Here is a 22,447-nt window from a genome sequence, read left to right as displayed (position 1 = left end):
TGAGGGTGTCCGTCCATAGGTTGTGAGGGAGTCTGTCTGCAGGTTGTGAGGGTGTCTGTCTGCAGGTTATGAGGGTGTCTGTCCGCAGGTTGTGAGGGTGTCTACAACTTTTCGAGGGGGTTGGGGAAACACAGTTTCAGTTTGTTCTGGTTAGAGCATTCTATTTGTTCCTTGGATGAAAGAAATGAAAATTAAGGGAATAATTTTCAAATGTAAAATGCTCCTCACAATCTACGAGTGTGCACACACTATATAAGGCATCTATTCTGCAATTCCCATCACTTGCCTCTCACGTGCACAGAGACAAGGCAGAACTAAGTTTGATCCCAGCTAACTATAAATGTCAAAATTAGTCCAATTGGATGTCATTTTCCTGCATAGACAGACCTCCTTCCTGGAGATGTTCAGGATTCTAGGGAAATTCTCCTCCAAGAAGAAGACGTGGCTAATGATCCACTTGTGGCAGTAACATTTCTAAAACCTCCCTCTTGAGCCAGGTGAGGTAGAGCACGCCTGTGATCCCAGCATGTGGGAGACTAAGGCAGGAGGATCATAAGTTCAAGGGCAGCTTAGACTACCTAGAGCGTTTGAGACTAGCCTGAACAATTTAGCAAGATCCTGCCTCAAATACACACATTAATTTTAACTTGACAAAATAAAAACAAAACCTCTGTTTATGTTTTAGTATCACATCAGCAAACTGTCACTGTGTGCTGAAATACAGGACTTTGCAAGCAAGTCTGAGGTAGATGAAGTGGAGGCAGCCCTGTCCAGTTTGGAAGTGACCCTCGAAGGTGGGAAGGCCGACAGCACCTTGGTATGAATGTTTCTGTTAACTCAGAATTTGTCCTCACAAATGCAGATTGGAGCTAAAAGAACATTTCTTCCAAAAAGAAAAAATATGCTGCTCATGTGACAAGCTTAAATTTAGTAAGAACTGGCTTTTCTCAGGTTAGCCCTGCAAGGGACTGTAAGATAATTTCACCACCACCAATGAAAGTTTTGATATGGCATTTCTTCCTGGGGAGCAGTTGGTACAGTATGTGGGGAAATGACACTGGCCCCACAACACTAGCATGGAACATGCCATTGATCCTTTAAGTCAAGACAGAGCTCTACAGCCTATGGCATGGAGCACCCATGAGGGTGAAGAAAAAGGCCTTGGAGCCTGGTCCCATGTTGTCACTGAGTAAGGCTGACAGAGAGTAGGGCCTGTCTCTAGGACAGCAGTTCTCAACCTGTGAGTCATGACCCCTTGGGAGTTGAATGACCCTTTCATAGGGGTCACATATCAGACATCCTGTATATCAGATATTTACATCACAATTCATAGCCATAACAAGATTACAGTTATGAAGTAGTAATGGAAATAATTTTATGGTTAGGGTCACCATAACATGAGAAACTGTATTAAAAGTATGTTAATGTGTTAATGCTGTAGTAACTGTATCAATGCTATATTGACTGCAGTATTAGGGAGGTTGAGAACCACTGATCTAGGATATAATCAAACACTCCTAAACAATTTTGATTTCAGGAACTAAAACCCTCCAGTCACACCTAAGAAAGAAAACTAGTTAACAGCCTGGCCCCTCTCCCCATAGGTGGTTGAATGACAGCCTTGTCATTGGAATGCCCCTCTGGTTTGATTCTTCCCCTGAGCGCTGCTCTTTTGTTTTAACTTCTTCAACCAAAGGAATAATTACTGGTTTAATCACATTGAATCCAAGCAAGAGGGTCTGCTGAAACTGTGATCTAAATGAACGCTAAGCATGAGTCACTGCATTCTTCTGCTTTCATTGGGAGTTCTCTTATCAGGAACTGCCTTAAAATGGAGTGTTGGTTCCACAAGAAAGCAAAAGCTTACCACACAATGCCAATGCCTGACCAAGCAGAAATTAGAGCTTTTTGCCTGCCACCTTCACTGAGTATATAACAGGAAGTTAACCCTGCTTGAACAAATGAGAAATTCCCTCTTTCCCTCAGGAGTTTTATGTACTGCCGCCAGCCATCCACCGCCACCTCAGAATGAACTTTGAACCAGGTTCCTTTCAAGTTTAATCAGTGACCTGGATGTGACCTTAGTAGTCCACTTTAACTTCAAAATTACAAAAGAGCTGTTCATACATAAGTTTTCATTCCAAACTCAAATTTTTAACTTGAAGTATGTATAGGTATAAGAAGTATGAGTTGATTTTTTTTTTACTTCTTTTTACATTCTTAGCCTCACAAAGAAAATTTAAAAAAAAAAAAAAGAAAGAAAGAAAGAAAGAAACATACAAATATACATATTAACAACTTAGCATTGCCAACCAAGTCACTGTCCAGAATTGGGAAACAGGACCTTGTCACCTACCCAGGAGCCCCTGAATGCTCCCCATTCAGCTTCCTTCCTCCCATCCCCCAGAGATAACTACTGTGGTTCATGTAACTAAGGAAAACTCAGTCTCTCATTTTCTTTCATGTTAATTAATTCAGATTGTAAAGTCTCTGTGGCAAGTGACTGCCATGCTGGGTGACACAGGTGTGGCCTAGCAGTGCCCTCTGTGAAGTTCCTGCTAGTAATTCCTGTATCTCTCCTTAGGAGGACATCACTGATATCCCTAAACTTGCAGATTATCTCAAATTATTTAGGTAAGTAACTTGAAAGGGCAAAAGAACCCCTTGTAGCAGACGCTCACAAGTAGGGTCTGGGATTGGACACAATTGCACAACCAGCGGCCAGGTCCATGGGTCAAAGGTGGGCTCCGAGTAATGGGTTTTGTCACAAGACAATAATGAGTTGAACCTCAACCCCCATCACATGCACTGGCCACCTTGAGTGGAGTTTTTATAACTCTGAGCTTTAGTTTCCTAAGCTGTCAAGTGAGGGTATACCTCTTCTTGAGTTCGTTGGGAGCATTGAATAAAATGAGACATTTGAGCATATAGTTTGGTGCCTGGTACATACACGCTCGCAGACCAGTGGTGTAAATATGAGCAGGTCAGCAAGATTGACCATGTGTATATCACAACATTTCTGCTAGGGTCTGCTTCGGAGGCTCAGGACTCCTACACCATCGGAGAGCTGTTTGGAAGTGTAATAAATCTTTGCTTCTAGTTCTTTGTTCCTGGGCTTACAGGGAGTAGTCACTTTTATTAACCTCCATTCACCTGCTCCGTGTTGGTCAGTCTGTTACCATCTCGTTTGTTTTATTGGGTGACTGCCACCCTTGTGATAGTGCCAAGGAGTGTTAAGTTGAAAGACACAAGGCAGTCACTGTGTCGCTTTATGGTTTATTGACTTTTCTTAACAAACCAATACCTTACTGGGGCACCTGGCCTTGAGAGAAATGCAAGTCGCTTTTGACCACACTAGAGGCAGAGAAGGACTTGCAAAGTCTGAATGGTGAATGAGGTGTACCTGAGAAGCAAGGGTCCAAGAGGCTGTTTGTCACTGGGCTTCTAGTACTGGTTTATTTGGTCTTTTGTTGTGATGATAGGGTATGATCTCAGGTGACTTCTTGACACAAGTAGCTGTAACGACAATTGATCAGTCTAATGATACTGGGAGCTGCAGGGGAAAAGAGTAATTTGACATGGCAAATATAGCTTTATAAAATATATATAATAATATCACAAGGAAATTTAGATTCATAGTCTCCGAATAGAGTGTAGGCAGCCCATCACAAAACAGATGGAGAAAGCCCCTTCCTGCCCATGCTCTAGTGTTTGACAAAGGGGTGATGTGTGGAAAGTGACCTGTGTCCTCTTCACTTCTGCTGCCCGCTGGCTTCCTGTAACTTACACCCAGATTCACCAAGACTGTCCTTGTTTATTATTGAATGGACACTGTCTACCAAAGGTCTCAGGACACCAAATTCACTATACAGTAATAGTGATACAGTAGTGTTCCTAGATGGAAGAAATGCAGACTGGAAGGTGAGAGGTTATGTGAGAAAGGGACAGAGACTGGGGGAGGAAAGGAGGAGTCCTGGTGAGTGAGTAAAGCTGCATTCCTAATAGAGTGTTGGGTCCAGGAGGCCCTGCATTTCCCTGGGTTTCCTTTCCTCATTGATATGAGAACAGTAGACGAATCCTTTGAGGTTGACTTTTTATTCTTTGTACAGGGAAGCTCTTTATTGTTTTCTAAACAAACTCTGTTGTCCCCACCATCACTGTTGAGCAGTGAGCTTCAGTTTCCAGCAATGTGGCACTGAGTCTAGTGCGCACCCCAATCTGGCTGTAAGGACACCTGAATGCTGTGTAAAACACTAGATTGGAGCCAACAACAATGTTTATAAAATGAAGCCACAGCCACACAGGAATTGGGTTCTCATGACTTGGGACTGGTGTTTGTTGTTTTGCTGTGTTGGGTTGATTGGTTTAATCATTTGTTTTGAGACAGGCCACTATGTAGCTCTGGCTGACCTGGAACTCACTGTGTAGAATGGCTGGGCTCAAACTCACAGAGATCTGCCTGTCTCTGCCTCCAAGTGCTGGAGTTACAGATGTATGCCACCACACCTGGCTAGGGCTGGGGCTTTAATTTCTATATAAGTATAAGACATACAGCTCTACAGGTCACATTAAGCAATAACCCAGACAGAAGCAACCGGCAAAAGGTGCAACCTCATGAGGGCCATCTTCTCTGCTCAAAACAAAATAGGAAAACTACAGGGCACCTGGCAAGCAGAGAGGAAGCTGTCCTTGCAATGCCATCTGTGGGAAAACAGGAAGCCTCTCTTGTGGAATCAGAGCCAGGGTGCATGCTTGGTGCAGACTGAAATAACCTAGGTGTCCTAACTGCTGAGGGAATCTAAAGGAAAGCTGGTTTGGGCCACGAGACCCGTGAAGCCCTAGCAATGCAGCTATGAAAATACTAAGAGGGAGCTACCCACACCCTTCATGTGGAACACAATGTGTGTTCCCACGGGAAGTCACAGCCCTGTGACGTGGTGGGCCATTAATAATTATAGATGTTAAAATACTAAAAACCTATCAAGTGAGTATGATTACAACCAGTAAGTAAATTTAAAAGTAAAAAGCATAGCAAAATAGACCATGAATTGTTAAAAGGATTAAAATAGAAATTCTGACGATTGAATGTGTTGCATAGGGATGTGAAATTGCTAGGAAGAGAGTTGAGGACTACTGAAAGATTGAGGTCTGCCTGGGCTACACAGTGAGAACCTGACACAAATAAAATTTTTAATTGTTCTGGTGTATTAACCATCAAATTATTAATGCCATCAAAGAAAATCCAAATGGCATAAATATGACTTAAATAGACTAAGAAGGCCCAACCTGTGTCTACTGGGAGTTCTAGAGGAAATAATTGGAGAGAATGAAGCATTCAAAAGAGAATACTTAAAAGTTTTCCATGAATCTTGAAAATAAAAGTGCTTAAATCCATGGGTCATGGGTCTTAGGCAGGAAAAATCAATGAATCATTAAATCTTGGTAAACCCAACCATTGATATTGTCTTTAAGACAAGAGGAAGAAAAGGACAGACTTACTTCAGGAGAACAACAGAAAGATGGCCGCCCAGAGTGTCACATGGGCAGCCAGTGGCAACAGGAAGTGGCCCAGGAAGTTCTGAGAGAAAAGAGTGAGTGCTCAGTCAAACCTCTCAACTCTGCTTCCTCTAGGTCTGTAAATATGTGCCAGACAAACACAATCCTAAGAAATTCCACATTTGAGAAAAGCAGATTTATAAGTCTTGGCGCTACTAATAAATGACTTCGTGTGAACAGGGTGTATGCCAAAGCTGCTACCAGCGCCACTTTGGAGCAGATAAAATGGCTCCATCCACAGTTAATAGGAATGCTGCAGGTAAAATTTGTTCACTGAGTTATTTATCGGCAAGCTACCACAGCAAAGAACTTCTAGTAATACTTACACATGAGTGGATAGTTGATTTATTTCAAGACACGACTTTTAAAATATTCCAGGATCTTTACAATACTTCATAAATAAATGAAATGATCATGAAAGTTTGATCCCAATGATAAGACTCACCAGCTTAATGTAGGCAAAGCCAGTAAGTGGTGTTGTGAGGTTCTGTTTTTCAAAAATAAGTATCCCCCACTTAGCATCACTTGTAAGCCACCACATGTTTCCAAAACTGCATACACACTTACCTCTCCTTGAAGGAACAAGTGATTGTGAAATAGTTACATTATAACCAGTTTTTGAAAGACAGGAATGTTGTGAAGATAGCATTTTTTAGATTAGATTTTTTTTTAATTTTATGTGTGTGGGTGTTTTGACTGCATTTGTGTGTGCACCATGTGCATGCCTGGTGAGAGGCCAGAAGAGGGCATTGGAGCTCATGGAAATAGTTACAAGTGATTGTGAGCTACCATGTGCATGCCTGGTGAGAGGCCAGGAGAGGGCATTAGAGCTCATGGAAATAGTTACAAGTGATTGTGAGCTACCATGTGGGCACAGCAAGTGCTCTTAACTGCTGAGCCAACGCTCCAGCCCCCAAAGATAACATTTTAGAAATATTCTGCAATGTTTCCATGGTTACCCTGTTGCCAATAGTCATGCTATGCATTAAAAAGACAAGTGCTGGGCCAAGCATGGTGGTGCGCACCTTTAATCCCAGCATTCAGGAGGCAGAGGCAGGTAGATCTCTGTGAGTTTGAGGGCAGCTTGGTCTACATAGTGAGTTCCAGGACAGCTAGGGCTGTAGCACAGAGAAACTCCATCTCAAAAAACAAAAGACAAAAAAAGATAAATGTTGTGGATCTAAAACATCAATTTCACAGCAGTGGAAGGCAGAAGTAGTGGTGTGATCTGGAATAAGAAGGAAATGGGGTGATGACCAAAGGATACAGAGATCCAGTATGTAAGATAAGTAAGTCCTGGAGGTCGCTACAACAAAGAGTAGTTTCCTAAGAAAATTAACTCTTCTTACACTGAAGGGAATAGTAATAAGGAAGGGACAAGGAAACTCTGAGAGGTTTCAAACATGTATATGGCATTAAGGGCAATGATTTCACGTTGGTATCTGCAAATTCATCCAGATTTGTATATTAAGTATACAAAACTCTTTGTATGTCAACCGTACCTGATTACAGTATTTTAGTAATTTTTAGGCTGGTGTCTTAGTTAGGGTTTCTATTGCTGTGAAGAGACACCATGACCATGGCAACTCTCATAAAGGAAGACATTTCATTGGGGTGGCTCACTTAGAGTTCAGAGGTTTAATCCATTATTGTCATGGCGGGAAGCAAGGCAGCGTGCAGGCAGAAATGGTGCTAGAGAAGGAGCTGAGAGTTCTTACATCTTGATCCACAGGCAAAAGGAAGTGATCTGAGATACTGGGTGTGCCGTGAGCATATATAAGACCTCAAAACCCACCTCCACCATGACACACTTCCTCCAACAAAGCCATACTTCCTAATAGTGCCACTTCCTTTGGGGGCCATTTTCTTTCAAACCACCATAGCTGGCATACAGACTAATGCCTTGTGGTATCTTCCTACATAAATGTCATTATACTTTCTTCCCATTGCCCACCACTGCCCACCCCTGCTAAAGTGGTTTTATAAAAACAATAATGGCTGAGGTAGTGTTTGTCTAGTGTGCCAGGTCCTGGTTCAATCCTTAAAACCATAAAAGAAAATAAAAAGTCTGCATGCTTTTAAAACATGATAACATATATCTCCATGTTAGATGTTATCTAATTGAAGAGCTACAGTGAGTTAGTTTGAAATGTACTTATTAAAAATATTAAAATTCCGTATGTTCTACTTAACTTTCCTAAGTGAGTGACTGGCTTCAGAAAATATGGAAATTAGTAAACTATTGTACAGCTAGGGTTACAGCATCATGATTCAGTAATCACAGCTGAGATAAACCCACGGGTTTTGAGTAAGCAACTACTTCCTTTCTTGAAATGGGCTTAACGTTCCATTCACTTTACATTTATGTGTAAGTTTAATAATGTTTTTAGTAGAACAGTGTTACTCTTTATAAATACACATTGGTCAGGGAGGCAGGTGTTTAAAGTGTTTTGAGGGGTTTTTTGTTTGTTGGTTTAGTTTGGTTTGGTTTGGCTTCATTTCCTCTGGCTTTTCGAGACAGGGTTTCTCTGTGTGACAGCCCTGGCTGTCCTGGAACTCCATAGACCAGGCTGGCCTCAAACTCACAGAGATCCACCTGCCTCTGCCTCTGGAGTACTGGGATTAAAGGCATGCGCCACCACCACTAGGCAAAATTTTTATTTTTTTAATTAATTAATTTATTTGACATCCAGGCCGCAGTTTCCCCTCCCTCCTCTCAATCCTCCCCCCAACTCCCCTCTGCCCCCACCCCATCCACTCCTCCTTTCTATTCATAAAAGGGAAGGTCTCCCTCCCATGGATACCAACAAAACACGGCATATCAAGTTGCAGTAAGACTAAGCACCTCCCCCTTGCATTAGAGCTGGGCAAGGCAACCCAGTATGAGGAGTAGGGTCCCAGAAGCCAGCAAAAGAGTCAGAGACAGGCCCTGCTCCCACTGCTGGGAGTCCCACGGTGGCAGAGGAAGAACATGGACCCAAGAGGTCTGACCTCTGACTTCTGGGCCTTTGAATTAGTTTGCATCAATGTGTACATCACATAGCAATGTTTCACCTCCTGCTTTTATCTGTTAGTGGGCTGGGGATGCAGTTCAGTGGGATAGTACTTACTCAGCGTGCCCAAAGCCCTGGATCTGATCCTCAGCACCATTAGAAAAACGTAGAAGTAAAATCAGAAATTTGAAAATTGTTTTAACAATAAAGACTGTGTTATCCCAAGGCCTTAATCCACTCCATATTTGCTTTGTATTCTGCAGTTCCAACTCGTGTTTAAGCATTTGCTGTTCTTTAATTTGCAGGCCCAAGAAGCTAATGTTAAAAGCTTTCAAGCAATACTGGTTTGTCTTTAAAGACACATCTATAGCCTACTTTAAAAATAAGGAACTTGAACAAGGAGAGCCAATAGAAAAACTAAACCTTAGAGGTAAGGGCTTTTTGCATCGCGCTGTGGCATCCAACGGGACCCAGAAGAACGCCGAGCCTCGCTGCTTACCAGACAGCAGCTCCTCTGCATTACAGGACACGGGCATTGCATGCGGTCTGTGCTGGACTCTCCCTTCTCACCCAGCACGGGAGGCTTTTTGATGCAAAAACAGTTGTTGGTTTGGGGGTAGAGCATGTACTTTAGTGCAAGGTTCCTGGTTCGATCCTAAGCCCTACAGAGAGGGGTTGGGGAGAAATGCCATGATGTGTTGTGTTTCGGTCTTAGTTACTTTAGCACCCGTTCTAATTGCTGAAAGCGACTGTGCATGCAGTGGCGTCTCAGCCCCCTGGGTTATTTCATCAGCCTGTGCCACCACTGGAGCAGAGTCACTTCCGCTTTGTTTGCTTTTACATTTTTTATTCATACTAGGAGGGGCGTTATCCTCCTGAGGCAAGAGGATTGTGGATTCAAGGCCAGCCTAAGCTACACAGTCAATTCAAGGCCAGCCTGGGACACATTGAGATCTTGTCTCAAAAAAAAAAAAAATTATACTTATAATTGCTCCTAATAAGATAGTCAATATCATCCTAAAAATGAATTCAATTGATTTTTAAAGGAAATAATAGAATCATTTTCTTTATCCATCTTGTTTATATTCCTAACTAGTTTTCCCTGAATCGTTGTTATTGGTTGCTCCTCTAGCTTTGACTCATGGGCAAGTCTCAGCTGAAGATACACGTTGGCATTTATTACAACAGATTTCTCAGCACTTAGTGTTGACCTGCTTTTTGTTCCTCAGGCTGTGAAATTGCTCCAGATGTGAATGTAGCGGGGAGAAAATTTGGAATCAAGTTACTAATCCCTGTCGCCGATGGGATGAATGAAGTGTATTTGAGATGTGACCATGTAAGTAAAGCCACTAAATCGCATCAGTTCCTCTGTATTAAGACTAAGCAGGGCCTGGCAAGATGGCTCAGTAAGTAAAGGTGCCTGCTGCTAAACTGAGTGATCCGAGTTCGAGCCTCAGGACTCACACAGTGGAAGGAAAGATCTGGCTCCCCCAGGTTGTCTTCTGACCTCCTCTACTCCTACACCAGGATCACATGTGCCTACCCCCCAAAAACAATAAATAAAAAACAATAAATAAATAAAACTTAATACTAAGAGCAAAACACAGATACTTGTTGATGTACATACAATGGTTTTGATCTCATAAACACATCATAAATTAAAATTACTGTGCAGTCAAAATTGCATTTAAAACACCTAACCTGCAAATATCCAACTAAGCCTATCTTAGGCATGCTCAGAACACATACATTAGCGTACACATAGGCTAAAGCACCTAACACAATGCCTATATTATAGGAAGTACTAAATGCTGTATGTGATGTATTGAATTCTGTACTGAAAGGATCACTGCAAAACTGAAGTCTCCTCTGTAGAACTGTAGTAAATGCAGCCCTGTAGAGGTCATAGCTCAAACTACTGCTCTGTCTGTAACAGACACGGTAAGTAGTGTTGCACCAACCGATGTCCTAAAAACATTTGAATTTTGGCTGGAGGAGTCTGATGTTCCAGGCTGCTATTAGCTGGCTGCATCTTATTAAACTACAGGTTTACCTAGACTTGGCTCCTTGCTTTAGTTTGAGCTGACTTTATTTATTCTGGGTCCCAGGCTGCCTAACTCAGGCATTAAAGAGCAATAGAAACTCCACTGACTGGTTCAAATCCCATCCTGATTGTCTCCTTAGAGTTAGAATCTTTACCTAGGATAGATGAGGATACAAATAATACAGAAAGCCTGAGGGGTGGGGTTCTTCATCATGTATGTCACCCACGTTATGAAGTTGGAAATCATATCTATGAAGCTCTCAGGAAATTTGGGGCTTCATTTGTCTGCACCGCTTAGGACTCCTTTGTCTCCTTTCATCATTTTTGCACACAGAGTTCCTGGTGCAAACTCATTCAAAGTTGGGGCTGAAGAGACAGCTCAGAGGTTAAGAGCACTGGCTGCTCATCCAGAGGACCTGAATTCAATTCCCAGCATCCACATGGCAGCACACAACTCTCTATAACTCAAATTCTAGGGGATCGGACACTTTTGCACCAATGCACATAAGATAAACTTAAATAAATTATTTTAAAATGTCTTTCAAAGCTGACAGGACACACTTCAAAAGCTCTTGCTGGGTGTTACCTTCAGCGGCTAGCAGCCACTCAGAACGAGTGTGGCTTCACATCTTTCCGTGATTGGAAAACAATAGTTTTCATTAGCCCAAGGCCTCGATTGCTTCTCACCCTTTTGGCCAAGATCTCTGCTGGTCTGTGGCAAGGTGGCTCCACTGAGGACTTGCTTCTAAGTCCTCTGACATTTGTTTCAGGAGGATCAATATGCCCGGTGGATGGCTGCCTGCATCTTGGCCTCAAAGGGTAAAACCATGGCAGACAGCTCCTATCAGCCAGAGGTCGTCAGCATCCTTTCATTTCTGAAGATGAAAAACCGGAACTCATCACCTCTCGTGGCTTCCAGTATCGAAAGCATGGACATGAACCCAGAATGTTTAGTATCGCCTCGCTGTGCAAAAAAGCACAAGTCTAAACAGGTTCTCACCTGCTTGGTTGTTTGTTTACAGTACTTATACTCTAAAATAAAAGGAGGGGCTCCATCCAATTAAGGCCATCATCATGAAAAATAGGTTAATGGAGAAATTTGACAATGTACTGGGTAGTAGACAATGTGACAGAATTACTGTTGGTTTTGTTAGAGATTATTTTACTGATGACTGGATATAGTAATAATCCAGAGTTAAACCATTAAGAATCAAAATTATGCTCCCATCAAGTGGGTTAAAGGTTGCCCAGGTGAACCTAGTCCAGTGTAAGCAACACCAAAGAGAGAGAGCCATCTGCATGAACCTTAGATTCGTGTGTGTGTTGACTGATCTTGGCCCTCCTCCTCCTCAATGATTTTCACAACTCTGCCAAAAAGAGAAAGTGAATGAACTAACTAGTTAATTAGTAGAACGAACCATCTGTACAGAGTTCAGTGGAGCCCTGGATGGATTGTTCTCACTGGGGATCTAGAGCCAGAATGATTAGAAAGCAATTAGCAAATGTGAAGCAGAATTTGATGTCTCCCGTTTCTGCTTAGCTGGCAGCCCGGATCCTGGAAGCTCACCATAACGTGGCCCAGATGCCTCTGGTCGAAGCCAAACTGCAGTTCATCCAGGCATGGCAGTCCTTACCGGAGTTCGGCCTCACCTACTACCTCGTCAGGTAATCCCAGGACTTTTCACTTTCCCTTCAGCCATAGATGGCTTTCTGGAAGCCTACATTGTTCTCAGTCTAGAATGTCAAGCTCTTATTTTAGAATGCTGCCCTTTCACAAACGGCCCAAGTACTCCAACTGCCCTTACGAATCTTCTATACCTTCTGCTCAGTGAGTCAACAATCCCTGAAACTCTGTTAAATGCAGGAAAGGAAACGTTCATATTTTAGCTGGGCAGTGGTGTACGCCTTTAATCCCAGCACTTGGGAGACAGAGACAGGCAGATCTCTGTGAGTTCGAGGCCAGTCTAGTCTACAGATCGAGATCCAGGACAGGCCCCAAAACTACACAGAGAAACCCTGTCTCGAAAAACAAAAAGAAAAAAAAATGTTCAGATTGATTTTACAAATTGCATTCTTTTAGGCTAACTGCCTATGCTGAACCAAAAGAAGAGTGTCCGCTCCTGAGTTTTTGCCACCTGTGACCTCCCTTCATGTCAACTTTCCCTCCCTGCTATGATCTCACAGTAGGGCTTGGTAGAGTTTTGGGTTTCCAGACAGATGTCCTAGCAAACACACGCATCATATTCCCCGGCCTTTTCTGAAAAGACACTGTTCCTGTGGACCACAGAAGATTTCTGTGTCTGAATGTCCTGTGTGTAGCTCATCTATTATTACCTTCTTGTATTTTACAGATGAGAACATATTTCTCTATGGAAAAAAAAAAGAGTTACATAATTTGTCCAAGTTCAACCCAATAGTCAGGGCCACTGACATTGATAATCTGCACTGGTACAATGGCTGTGACTACCATATAAAAGTGTGGCTCTCCAAAATGTGTCCATAGACAGGCTCATAAATTGATGTTTTAAGCAAACCCACCTTCTGCCACGCCTTCCTCTCCAGATCCTCCCACTTCCCTCCAACCATTTTCCCAACTTCAAGTACTCCTTTTTAAGCCAGCCAAGTCCAAGTAAGGGAGACCGGTGCTTAAGCAAAATGTATGCTAAATCCTCTGGCACAGCAAGCGGTACATCATGACCTCACTTCATAACGCAGTTGACTGACTTGTGTAAGATACAGCCAATCACAAACATACAGTTTGTGTACGTTTCGGTTCTTTCCAAAAGTCTGGTTCCTCCAGCCTCTGCTGGCAAGGGAATGTGTTCAGGCTTTTCAGTTCACTTCTGTTCGCATCTCACTTAACTTTCGCTTACACTCTTTGTCCCCCACCCCCCAAAAAATCCTTCTGCTTTATTCACCACAACAAAGAGTTGCTGTGCAATGACACATGGCGGCACATCATTATCAGCCTGGCAGTCAGGACAAAGGCAGGTGGACCATGTGTTTAAGGCCATCTGAAGACCAGCCTGAGCTACGTAGCCAGGCAAAGCATCAAGGACTAGGGAGCACAGTGAGAGGGCACATGTTCAAGGCCCTGGACTCCATCCCAAGCACAAAGGGGAAAAAAGATGGAGAGAGGACAAATTACATGGATACTCCCATATGAGCACACATGTATGTGCATGTATGCTCACATGGCGCAGGCTTATCTGTAACTCAGAGGTCATCACCACACAGTAGGAAGCAGGGATCCTTAAACCAGCCAGGACCAGCATCCAATCTCACCTCTTCCTAAACTAGCTTCTGACCCTGGGCATTTGCATTGGTCTTCCCAAGATTCAGCTTGGAGACTTGCTAGTGGGTATCTGGACCTGCTCTGTTGAGCAAATCCAACAGGGGAACAGTGTGAGTCACATGGTAATTAATTGTAAAGTGTGGGCAGGCCCTGAACAGACATCCCAGGATGACGACCCCTTGACATGACTTCTCGCTCTTGTCTTTTTGTCCTGTCAGCTCATACACCTGTAACATCTAACATTTGTTTATAAAGATGTTGAGGCAGAAGCCCAAGGTTTGTTTTTAAAAACCTGCACTTCCAAAGGCTAGTTAGAAGGAAGGGCTAGTGCAGACCCTGTGTGTAATATGACAGGCAGTAGCAGAGACTTGGCCACCCTAAGAAAACTGGGTCTGTGCATCACAGCTTCCTGGAAGCTAAAGAGCAGCCCAGGGGGGTTTCATCCACTAGAGCAAGACATGCACTGAGTTGTGTTATTAAATGTTGAGGGGCTAGAGGTGTGGCTCAGGTGGTAGAGTCCTTGTCTAGCATGTACAAAGTTCTGTGTTCAATCCTCAGTACTTCATAAAACTAGATATGGTGGTGCAGACTTGTAATCCTTGAGAGATGGAGTCCTTGAGAGATGGAGGCAGGAGAATCAGCCTGGATTACATAAGACCATGTTTCTAAAAAATTTATTTATTTATTCAAAATACTTAAGGTAACAGAATGAACAATAAAAGGTATAAAAATTACCCTAGAAAGCAGAGCTAACTTTACTCAAAGGTAGGAGATAAGGAAGATGAAAAGTGTTTTGTTCAATTAGAATTTTTCCCAGATTGTTTTTCTCTCTTCTACAACATCCATGCTGATATCAGCCTCACATCCTCCCTTGCTGCCCCTGTCTGTTCCCTTCCCAGCAGAATTCCTCCCACGTGTTGTACATACTGTCTCCAGTTCCGTCTTTTCTTGAACCCACCCCAAGCATGTCCCACCCACTCCATAGCCTTCCACTTGCTGTCATCAAGGTCACCCACTGGTCACCCTTGACCTTTGCTGAACCCAGTGGCTAACTCTGAGCCTTAGTGCCCTAAGACCTCTCAGCAACCTTTAACTGTAAAGCATGCCCACTATTGTTTGTTTTTTCTCTTTTTGGGGGCCCACCACCCAGCTCCCAAATAAATCACACACGGAGGCTTAATCTTAATTTTAAATGCCCAGCCTTAGCTTGGCTTGTTTCTTACCAGCTTTCCTTAAATTATCCCATCTACCTTTTGCCTCTGGGCTTTTCCCATTCTCTAACTTCTGTAAATCTTACTCTTACTCCGTGGCTTGCTGTGTAGCTGGGTGGCTGGCCCCTGATGTCCTCCTCCTTCCTCTCTCATTTCTTGATCTTTTCTCCTACCAGATTTCTCCTTCTATATATTCTCTCTGCCTGCCAACCCCACCTATCCTTTCTCCTACCTTTCTATTGGCAGTTCAGAGCTTTATTAGACCATCGGGTGTTTTAGACAGGCACAGCATCACAACTTCACAGAATTAAACAAATGCAACATAAACAAAAGTAACACACATTAAAATAATATTCTACAACACATGCCTTCCTCCTGGACCTAGACTTCCAACATAGCAGACCTCTCTAGTTACCCACCTCCCTCCCTGGCCAGTTTTTTTAATCCCCTTTCCTGGTCCATTCTTGTCTCCCCAGTTTCTTAGAATACGAGAATGCGCAAGCTCATGTAACTTAAACCACTCCTCACACTATAGCTCAGCCATTTGTTTGGCTTTCTTTATACAAGGAGTTGTTACTCTGGAATGTGTATCTTGATCCACAAACCCGCTCTTAAACTGTAGATTCACCCATCCAACCAAATCATGGTGTTAATGAGTTGGCATCTCATCTTACCATGTCCAAAATGCCTATTGTTTCTCCCCTAAAGCTGCCCCTCCTTGAGTTATTCTGCACCTCACTAAATGAAACTCTTTCACTAAATGAAACCATGGTTTCTGTCGCACGGACACCATGTATAACTGGCAAATCCTACCAGCTCTGCCTTCAGGGCACACCCAGAATCTCACCACCACTTGGGCACTGCCAGGGAGGCCCTACCTGGTTTCTCTGCCTCTAGCCTTGTCTTCTAAGAGCAGCCAGGGTGATTCCTGTAAAAGCTGAGGCAGTCCATGCTAAGACTCTGCCCCAAACCCCCTGGCATCTTTCTGTGCCACTCAGAGTCAGCATGTCTTTCCAGCTTAGCCCTCTGTGTCCGTTCCTCTGCCCTCCTTATACTGTGCCAGTCACCCTGGCCCCGGCAGTCTTTAAGCATACCCATTTATACGCATAAGTGGTAATGCTGCCATACTGCATTGCCTGCGATCCTTCTCCCCCCAGATACTCACGTAGCTCACTCACCCCCGGGCATCAGCTCTTTGGTTCTGTCACCTTCTTCTCTGACCTCTACCTACAACTGTAATGACCTCATGCTAGAACTCCCTGTCACCTCTGCACTTTGCTCTCCTCTCTTATCTTATCTGGCACACGGACATCACTTACTCATGTTCTTCACTCCCTGCTGGTCAGGAATAGTCTACCCCCCAATTCTAAAACGTGGTGGTGCTAATTTTGTATGAAGTGGTTTGACTTCCTCTGATTTGGGTTCCTCTGATGTCATCTTCTTTTAAAGAATGTCTTCAGGGAAGCCTTCATTCCCTCCCGGTCTTCATATCTTCTCTATCAACACGAAAGTGCCCTCCTTCAGAACATAGATGGTTTATTGACTTTTCTTCTGGGATAATTTAGAAATATTATGAGGTCGCCTTTGAGAAACCGTATGTGGGGCCAGAGAGCTGGCTCAGCAGGTAAAAGCTGCATGAGCCTGGTGACTTGAGTTCCCTGGGACTCACATAAAGATGGAAGGACAGAACTGACTCCACAAAGTTGTCCTCTGACCTTCACACGTGTGTTTTGCACCCACACATACACATCCTGCATACAAACAACAACAATAAATTATTTTAAAGAACTTATATATGAATAACTGTTGTTCTCTTAATTAACATTATTGTTTTCAGATTTAAAGGAAGCAAGAAAGATGATATTCTGGGAGTTTCATACAACAGGTTGATTAGAATCGATGCAGTCACTGGGATTCCAGTTACAACATGGAGATTCGCCAATATGAAGCAGTGGAATGTCAACTGGGAAATCCGGCAGGTGAGACAGAAGCTTCTGATAGTCCAAGCTGACCCACAGATGTACATTAGCAAAGATTCAGGTGCCTTTATAGTTAGAACTCATGAGCCAGGAACATGTGGTAATAGCCTATTAAAATACTAGCATACATTTCTGGGCAGTTTCCTAACAAATCTAGGCCCAGAGTTATCCAGTTAGCACTGCCAATCAGCTTAGCTCTGTGAAGACTTCCCCTGCAGACAGATTATAAAACTGCTGTGCAGTTTATTCCATCTTCATAACCTCATCATAGGATTATATATGATTGAGCACAATCATTATTGCTTAGCCAAAACCACCTTAGCTGAAACCCTACACAGAACAAAGCCAAAAAAAAAGCCTCATCTAACTGCCAAGAGCTCAGACTACCTGCAGACCCACCATCTCAGTTGCCTACCTAGAGAACATTCCAGGCCCAAGCAGGGAATAGTGCTGAAGGAGGAAGAGATATATCCAGAGATGGCTACCCAGAGATGGCCCAAAAAAGATTGCCCTGTGAGATGAGCTCTTGAGCCCACAACTGTAACAGCTGCCATCATTTTACATCCTAGGAACTATATTTAGCCCAATGTCAAGATCAAGTTAGAGGTGCCTTAGAATCCTACTGATGATGCAGAACAGTTTGATGCTGCTGATATAAAAATCTCTCTTGGGGATGGTAAGATGGCTCAGTGGTTAAGAGCGCATCCTGTGTCAGCACAAAGGACCTGGATTTCAATCCTTAGCATCCGTAAAATATGAGGCATGACTATAAACACATGTAACCCCAGCTTTGAAGAGTGAAGTCAGGCACATCCCAGGAGCTTGATGAACAGCCAGGCTAGCTCAAACATAGAGCTTTTGTTCCGTGACAGACCCTGTCTTATAGGAATAAGTAGAGAGTGATAGAGGAAAACACTTGGCCATGTCCTCTAGCCCCCACATGGATGCACACAGGTGCATGCACATACCCACATCCCCCCACGACCACCACATACACCAAAATAAATACGTAAGAATCTATCATCCATAGTTCCTTTTACATTCTCATTTTTCTGAAGAAAAAAAAAAACCATCAACATGACAGAGCAGTAAGAGACCCACACTATTTTTCAGAATGCTGGATTCCTCTCAACAATATTAACTGTCTGGGCACACATGAATAGACTGAAGGCCAGAAAATAGATCTAATATCTTAAAGCATTTTACTATTACTGTCCAGGAGTGGGAAGTGAGCGTCAGTCATTTTTAAAGTTCTGCAGGGAATCCCAATGTGGAGAGGTGAGAAATGGGCCATTCTCTAAGTCGTTTAGTATTTAGAGCTTGTAACTTTCATGGAGGAAAGGCTGACGGGCAGAGGCTGCTGGAGAACTAAGGCAGGGCTTTTATTCTCCACTAAAGAGTCTGCAGCCCACAATGGTAGCTCACATCTATAATCCTAGAGCTCAGGAGGCTGAGACAGGAGGATCACTGCAAGTTCAGGGCTTCTAGCCTAGGCTACACACAGTGAAACCTCCTCTAAAGAGTCCGCAAAGCTAGTCAGCAGTAGTTAAAAGCCAGCTAGCACACACCTTTAATCTCAGTGGGAGGAAGAAGGAGGCAGATTTCTGAGTTCAAGGCCAGCCTGGTCTACAGAGCAAGTTCCAGGATAGCCAGGGCTATACAGAGAAACCCTAAAAAACAAACAAGAGTCCACAAAGCTTCTTGCCCCTCCACACAAGGAGTGACTGGGATGTCCTCACCTCTAAAAGAGCAATGGCACACATCAGAGTTAAAACCACAAGAGGGCGCAAAGAGCAAAGGCATGTTTCGGAAAGCCGTTCTTGGCGTGGTGTTTTGGAGACTTCCATAATCCTCAGCTTTGGGGGCTATCCCCAGCCTAACAACTGCTTTCTGGCCCTTACTTGCCAGAATTTAAGTTTATCCATGGCTTGCTTTTCCAGGTGGCAATCGAGTTTGACCAGAATGTCTCCATCGCGTTCACCTGCCTAAGCGCGGATTGCAAGATTGTGCACGAGTACATTGGTGGCTACATTTTCTTGTCCACCCGATCCAAGGACCAAAACGAAACGCTCGATGAGGACCTCTTTCACAAATTGACGGGCGGTCAGGACTGAAGTGAAGCAGGCCTACTTGGCCTATGTGGACCTAGGAGACCTTCCAGGATGGATAGGACCTGTGGCTTTCCCAGTGTGTAGATTCCAGACTAACACAATGTATACTTCCCACCAGACGCCCAGCTCCTTGCCTCATCTGAACACACTGCCAGCACATCCCTTCCACAGGACTCTGCCTCAAACTGCCAGCGGCAGACTGGGCTCCTGCTGCTTTTCCTGTGAGCGGGTAGGGAGAGAGGGGGCTGCTACTCCATGGCTACTCTAAGGCTCGGCATGGCACTCAGGCTCTGTGCAAGCACATGATAGTAACTAGCAGTCGACCTTCTGCCTATGTGCCTCATGGGAAGTCAGCAGTGAGAACAGAAGGGGAAAAGGGACAGGTTGCAAGTACAAATCTTAGTCCAGAAACTCAGGTCCTTCCTTAACAAAATTGATCATAGCTCTCATCTTGCCAAAATGGCAGAGGGACGCACCTTTTCTCTGGAGGTCAAAGAGATGAGTGGGGGAGGAACAGGATTACAGTGGTCTTCAGCGTCATCAGCTTACAGTCGCTGTCACATCTGTTAAGGTGACCACTGGCCATTGGTCTAATCATTGGTCCTCAAATTACTGCTGAGACTAGAAGCCCCATTCCTAGGGAATCCCATAGACACACTGAAGTCCTTCTTAAAGACGTGTACTGAAGGGATACAGGGAAGCCCATTCTTAGCCAAGATCCATGATTCAATTGCTTCTGTTCTGGACTGGATCTCAAGAAAACAGGCCCAGCTCTCTGTTAATAAAAACTACTTTCCATGGAGCTGGAAGGGTGACTCAGCAGTTAAAGGGTTTTGCTGCTCTTCCAGAGGACCTTAACTGAGTTCCCAGACCTAGCTCCAAGCATCTGAGTCCTTCTCCTGGACTCCGTGAGTCCCTGCACTCACATGCACATACCGTGCGCGTGCGCGCGCGCGCACACACACACACACACATACACAATTAAAAATGACCCAAAAAGACAAAAACACCCAGGACAGGATTCAGAGTCCAGTCAGGCCTCCATTTCAACCAAGTAAGTAAGGGAGGGCAGACTTGTTCCTAGAGTCCGCCATGGTCAAGTTCTGTGAACTAATGGCTGGCCACTCAGCGGAGTTCTGGGGGTGGAGTCTGTTTCTATGATTCTTGGCATTTTCCCTAAACAGCTTTAGCTTTGTAAATCACAAGCCAAGAACAGATTCTTGGGGGCTGCGTTTTGCTGCATCATCCCTGCCCTGCTACCAGCATAAGCCCTTGACAGCTGCCTGAATGTCACATCCTGGTTTTTCCCTAGGAGGGAATGAGTGGGATTTGAGTAGGTGGGACGCAGCATCAGAGCTAAAGGGAGGTGTTTTCTTTTGTTCATACACAGCCTTTCTCCTTCCACACTAACTCAAACTGCACAGACAGAGGAAGGACTTGACTTGAACTCTGCCTTCCTCCTAGGTTGCAAGCTTCAGGGGCTTGGCTGGAGTCCAGAGCGCTTTAAACATCAGCTGTTGCTCTGTTTCCCAACAAAGCCACCTGGGAAGGGAGAGTTCTGCAATTCCAGGAGTCAGGAGACAGCCCTGGCTGGAGACCACAGACCTGAGCCAGAAGAACCTTCTGGAGGTTTCTTTTAGCCTCTCCTTAGAGGTGTGTATTCATGAGCCTTCAGGCACCCACTGAATTTCTGGGGCTCAACTTAGCCCAGAAGTGCTTTAGGCATTTGGAAGCTCTGCCTCCTATCCTGAAGGACTTAATTTGGAAAGTTTTATGCAGACACCGATGTTAAGTGCAGCGAGCATGGTAGTGGTTGTTCCTCTACTGTCCTGGGCTCTACTGTTTGGAGCCTAGGCAGGAGGCTGGGTGTAGTGCACACATCTTTAATCCCAGAACTCAGGAGGCAGAGGCAGGCAGACCTCTATGAGTTTGAGGCCAGCCAGGGCTCCATAATGACTCTCTCACAAACAAACAAACAAACAAAAACACATTTGCATGCTAGAGTCTAGACAAATCGTTCAGGCCCTGGTCACAATGACCTCCTTGATTACATGTCACCTTGATTGCGAGTCACCAATGACAGCTTAGCTTGCCGAGTTTTCCCAAACCCAAGCCTTCAGGTCAGGCCCTCCTTGGCTTTTCATGGTTGGCTGACATTTCCATGAAATGCTCAGAGGAACTGGCTGCGTTCTATCCAAATTTCATGCCGTTTTGAGTAGTGTTTCTCCTGTGCTGACACAGCAACATCTCAGAGGAATAAACTGGTGTGAGAAGAAAACTTTAAATGCCACAGTTCCAAAGAACAGCTTGGTCCTTCCTTCCTTTCTTTTTAACATTTGGGTACAAAAGGTCAGGTGACTTGTCCTCGGCGAGATTCTAAATTAAAGTGTGCCCCCACCACCACCGTTTGCTGTATTATCTGCCACAGATGCTGAAATCTGCATTGTATTATTTATATGACTTTTAAAATTGCATTTTATATGGGTTTGAATACAGTCTGGTTGTGTCCTATCTGGCCTGCTCTCTGAAGGTCCAAACAGGTCTAACATGTGCCTCTGTACACTAGGATTCTAGATCCTCCAGGTAATTAGAGAGTGCTTGACCTTGAGTCCTAAGAGGTCAACTTAGAACCTTTCTTAACCTTTGCTTTCAACTTATCACTCACTGATGGGCATCAGATTTCATGTCCTGTCCTTACTGTGGCCTCCCTTTCTAGATCTTGAGAAACCACCAGAAAGCAAAGAAATACATATCCAGAGAAAGGAAGAGCCAAGGCCCCAGCTTTTGATAGTTGGATGCTGAGAGCACCTCTGTATTTAATGGAGAATGACCCCTAATAGGTATAAACCTGTACTTTGTAAGATCCTTTCATGTAATTCTCACATCGGCCCATAGGGGGCGCAAGTAGAGCTTGCCTACTTGTTCTACTGACAGAAGAAAGCTCACAAGGAGAACCACCCTGAGGTCTTAAGGTTGAAGCAGTGGAGCCAGGATCCAAAGCCAAGCTTGTCAACCTTCTCCCTCCCTGCTCAGCCTTGAGGCGCTAGCCACCTCCCACTCAACGAAACTCGGTGTCCCTCACTCGCAAGTCCAGTGTGACTCAGTGTCCACCACACCCACCCACAAAGTCAACAACCCCTCATCAGACTGATACTGGCAGGAAAGTGTCACCAGCCTTGGGAAACTGGCTGTCCCAGAGTTAGATGGATAAGGTAGAGGTGAACCAGAGAGGTCTGAGAGACAGAGAAATACCTCACT

General features: G+C 44.2%; 1 protein-coding gene across 1 annotated transcript in view; it reads left to right on the top strand.

The window, feature by feature from the left end:
- Positions 1-21,700, top strand: part of Fermt1 (FERM domain containing kindlin 1) — a 46,536-nt gene extending 24,836 nt beyond the window's left edge. Inside the window, exons 8-15 of the mRNA XM_006983971.4 lie at positions 686-817; positions 2,585-2,634; positions 8,855-8,979; positions 9,779-9,885; positions 11,364-11,585; positions 12,134-12,258; positions 16,937-17,078; positions 19,019-21,700. Coding sequence (XP_006984033.1) covers positions 686-817; positions 2,585-2,634; positions 8,855-8,979; positions 9,779-9,885; positions 11,364-11,585; positions 12,134-12,258; positions 16,937-17,078; positions 19,019-19,192 — 1,077 coding nt within the window. The 3' untranslated portion in view covers positions 19,193-21,700. The remainder of the gene's footprint in view (positions 1-685; positions 818-2,584; positions 2,635-8,854; positions 8,980-9,778; positions 9,886-11,363; positions 11,586-12,133; positions 12,259-16,936; positions 17,079-19,018) is intronic.
- Positions 21,701-22,447: the final 747 nt, after the last annotated feature.

The sequence above is a fragment of the Peromyscus maniculatus genome, chromosome 4 (genome assembly GCF_049852395.1).
Source record: "Peromyscus maniculatus bairdii isolate BWxNUB_F1_BW_parent chromosome 4, HU_Pman_BW_mat_3.1, whole genome shotgun sequence".
NCBI classification, from domain to species: domain Eukaryota; kingdom Metazoa; phylum Chordata; class Mammalia; order Rodentia; family Cricetidae; genus Peromyscus; species Peromyscus maniculatus.
Note: the sequence above shows the minus strand (reverse complement) of the source record. Positions and strands in the feature narration are given on the sequence as shown.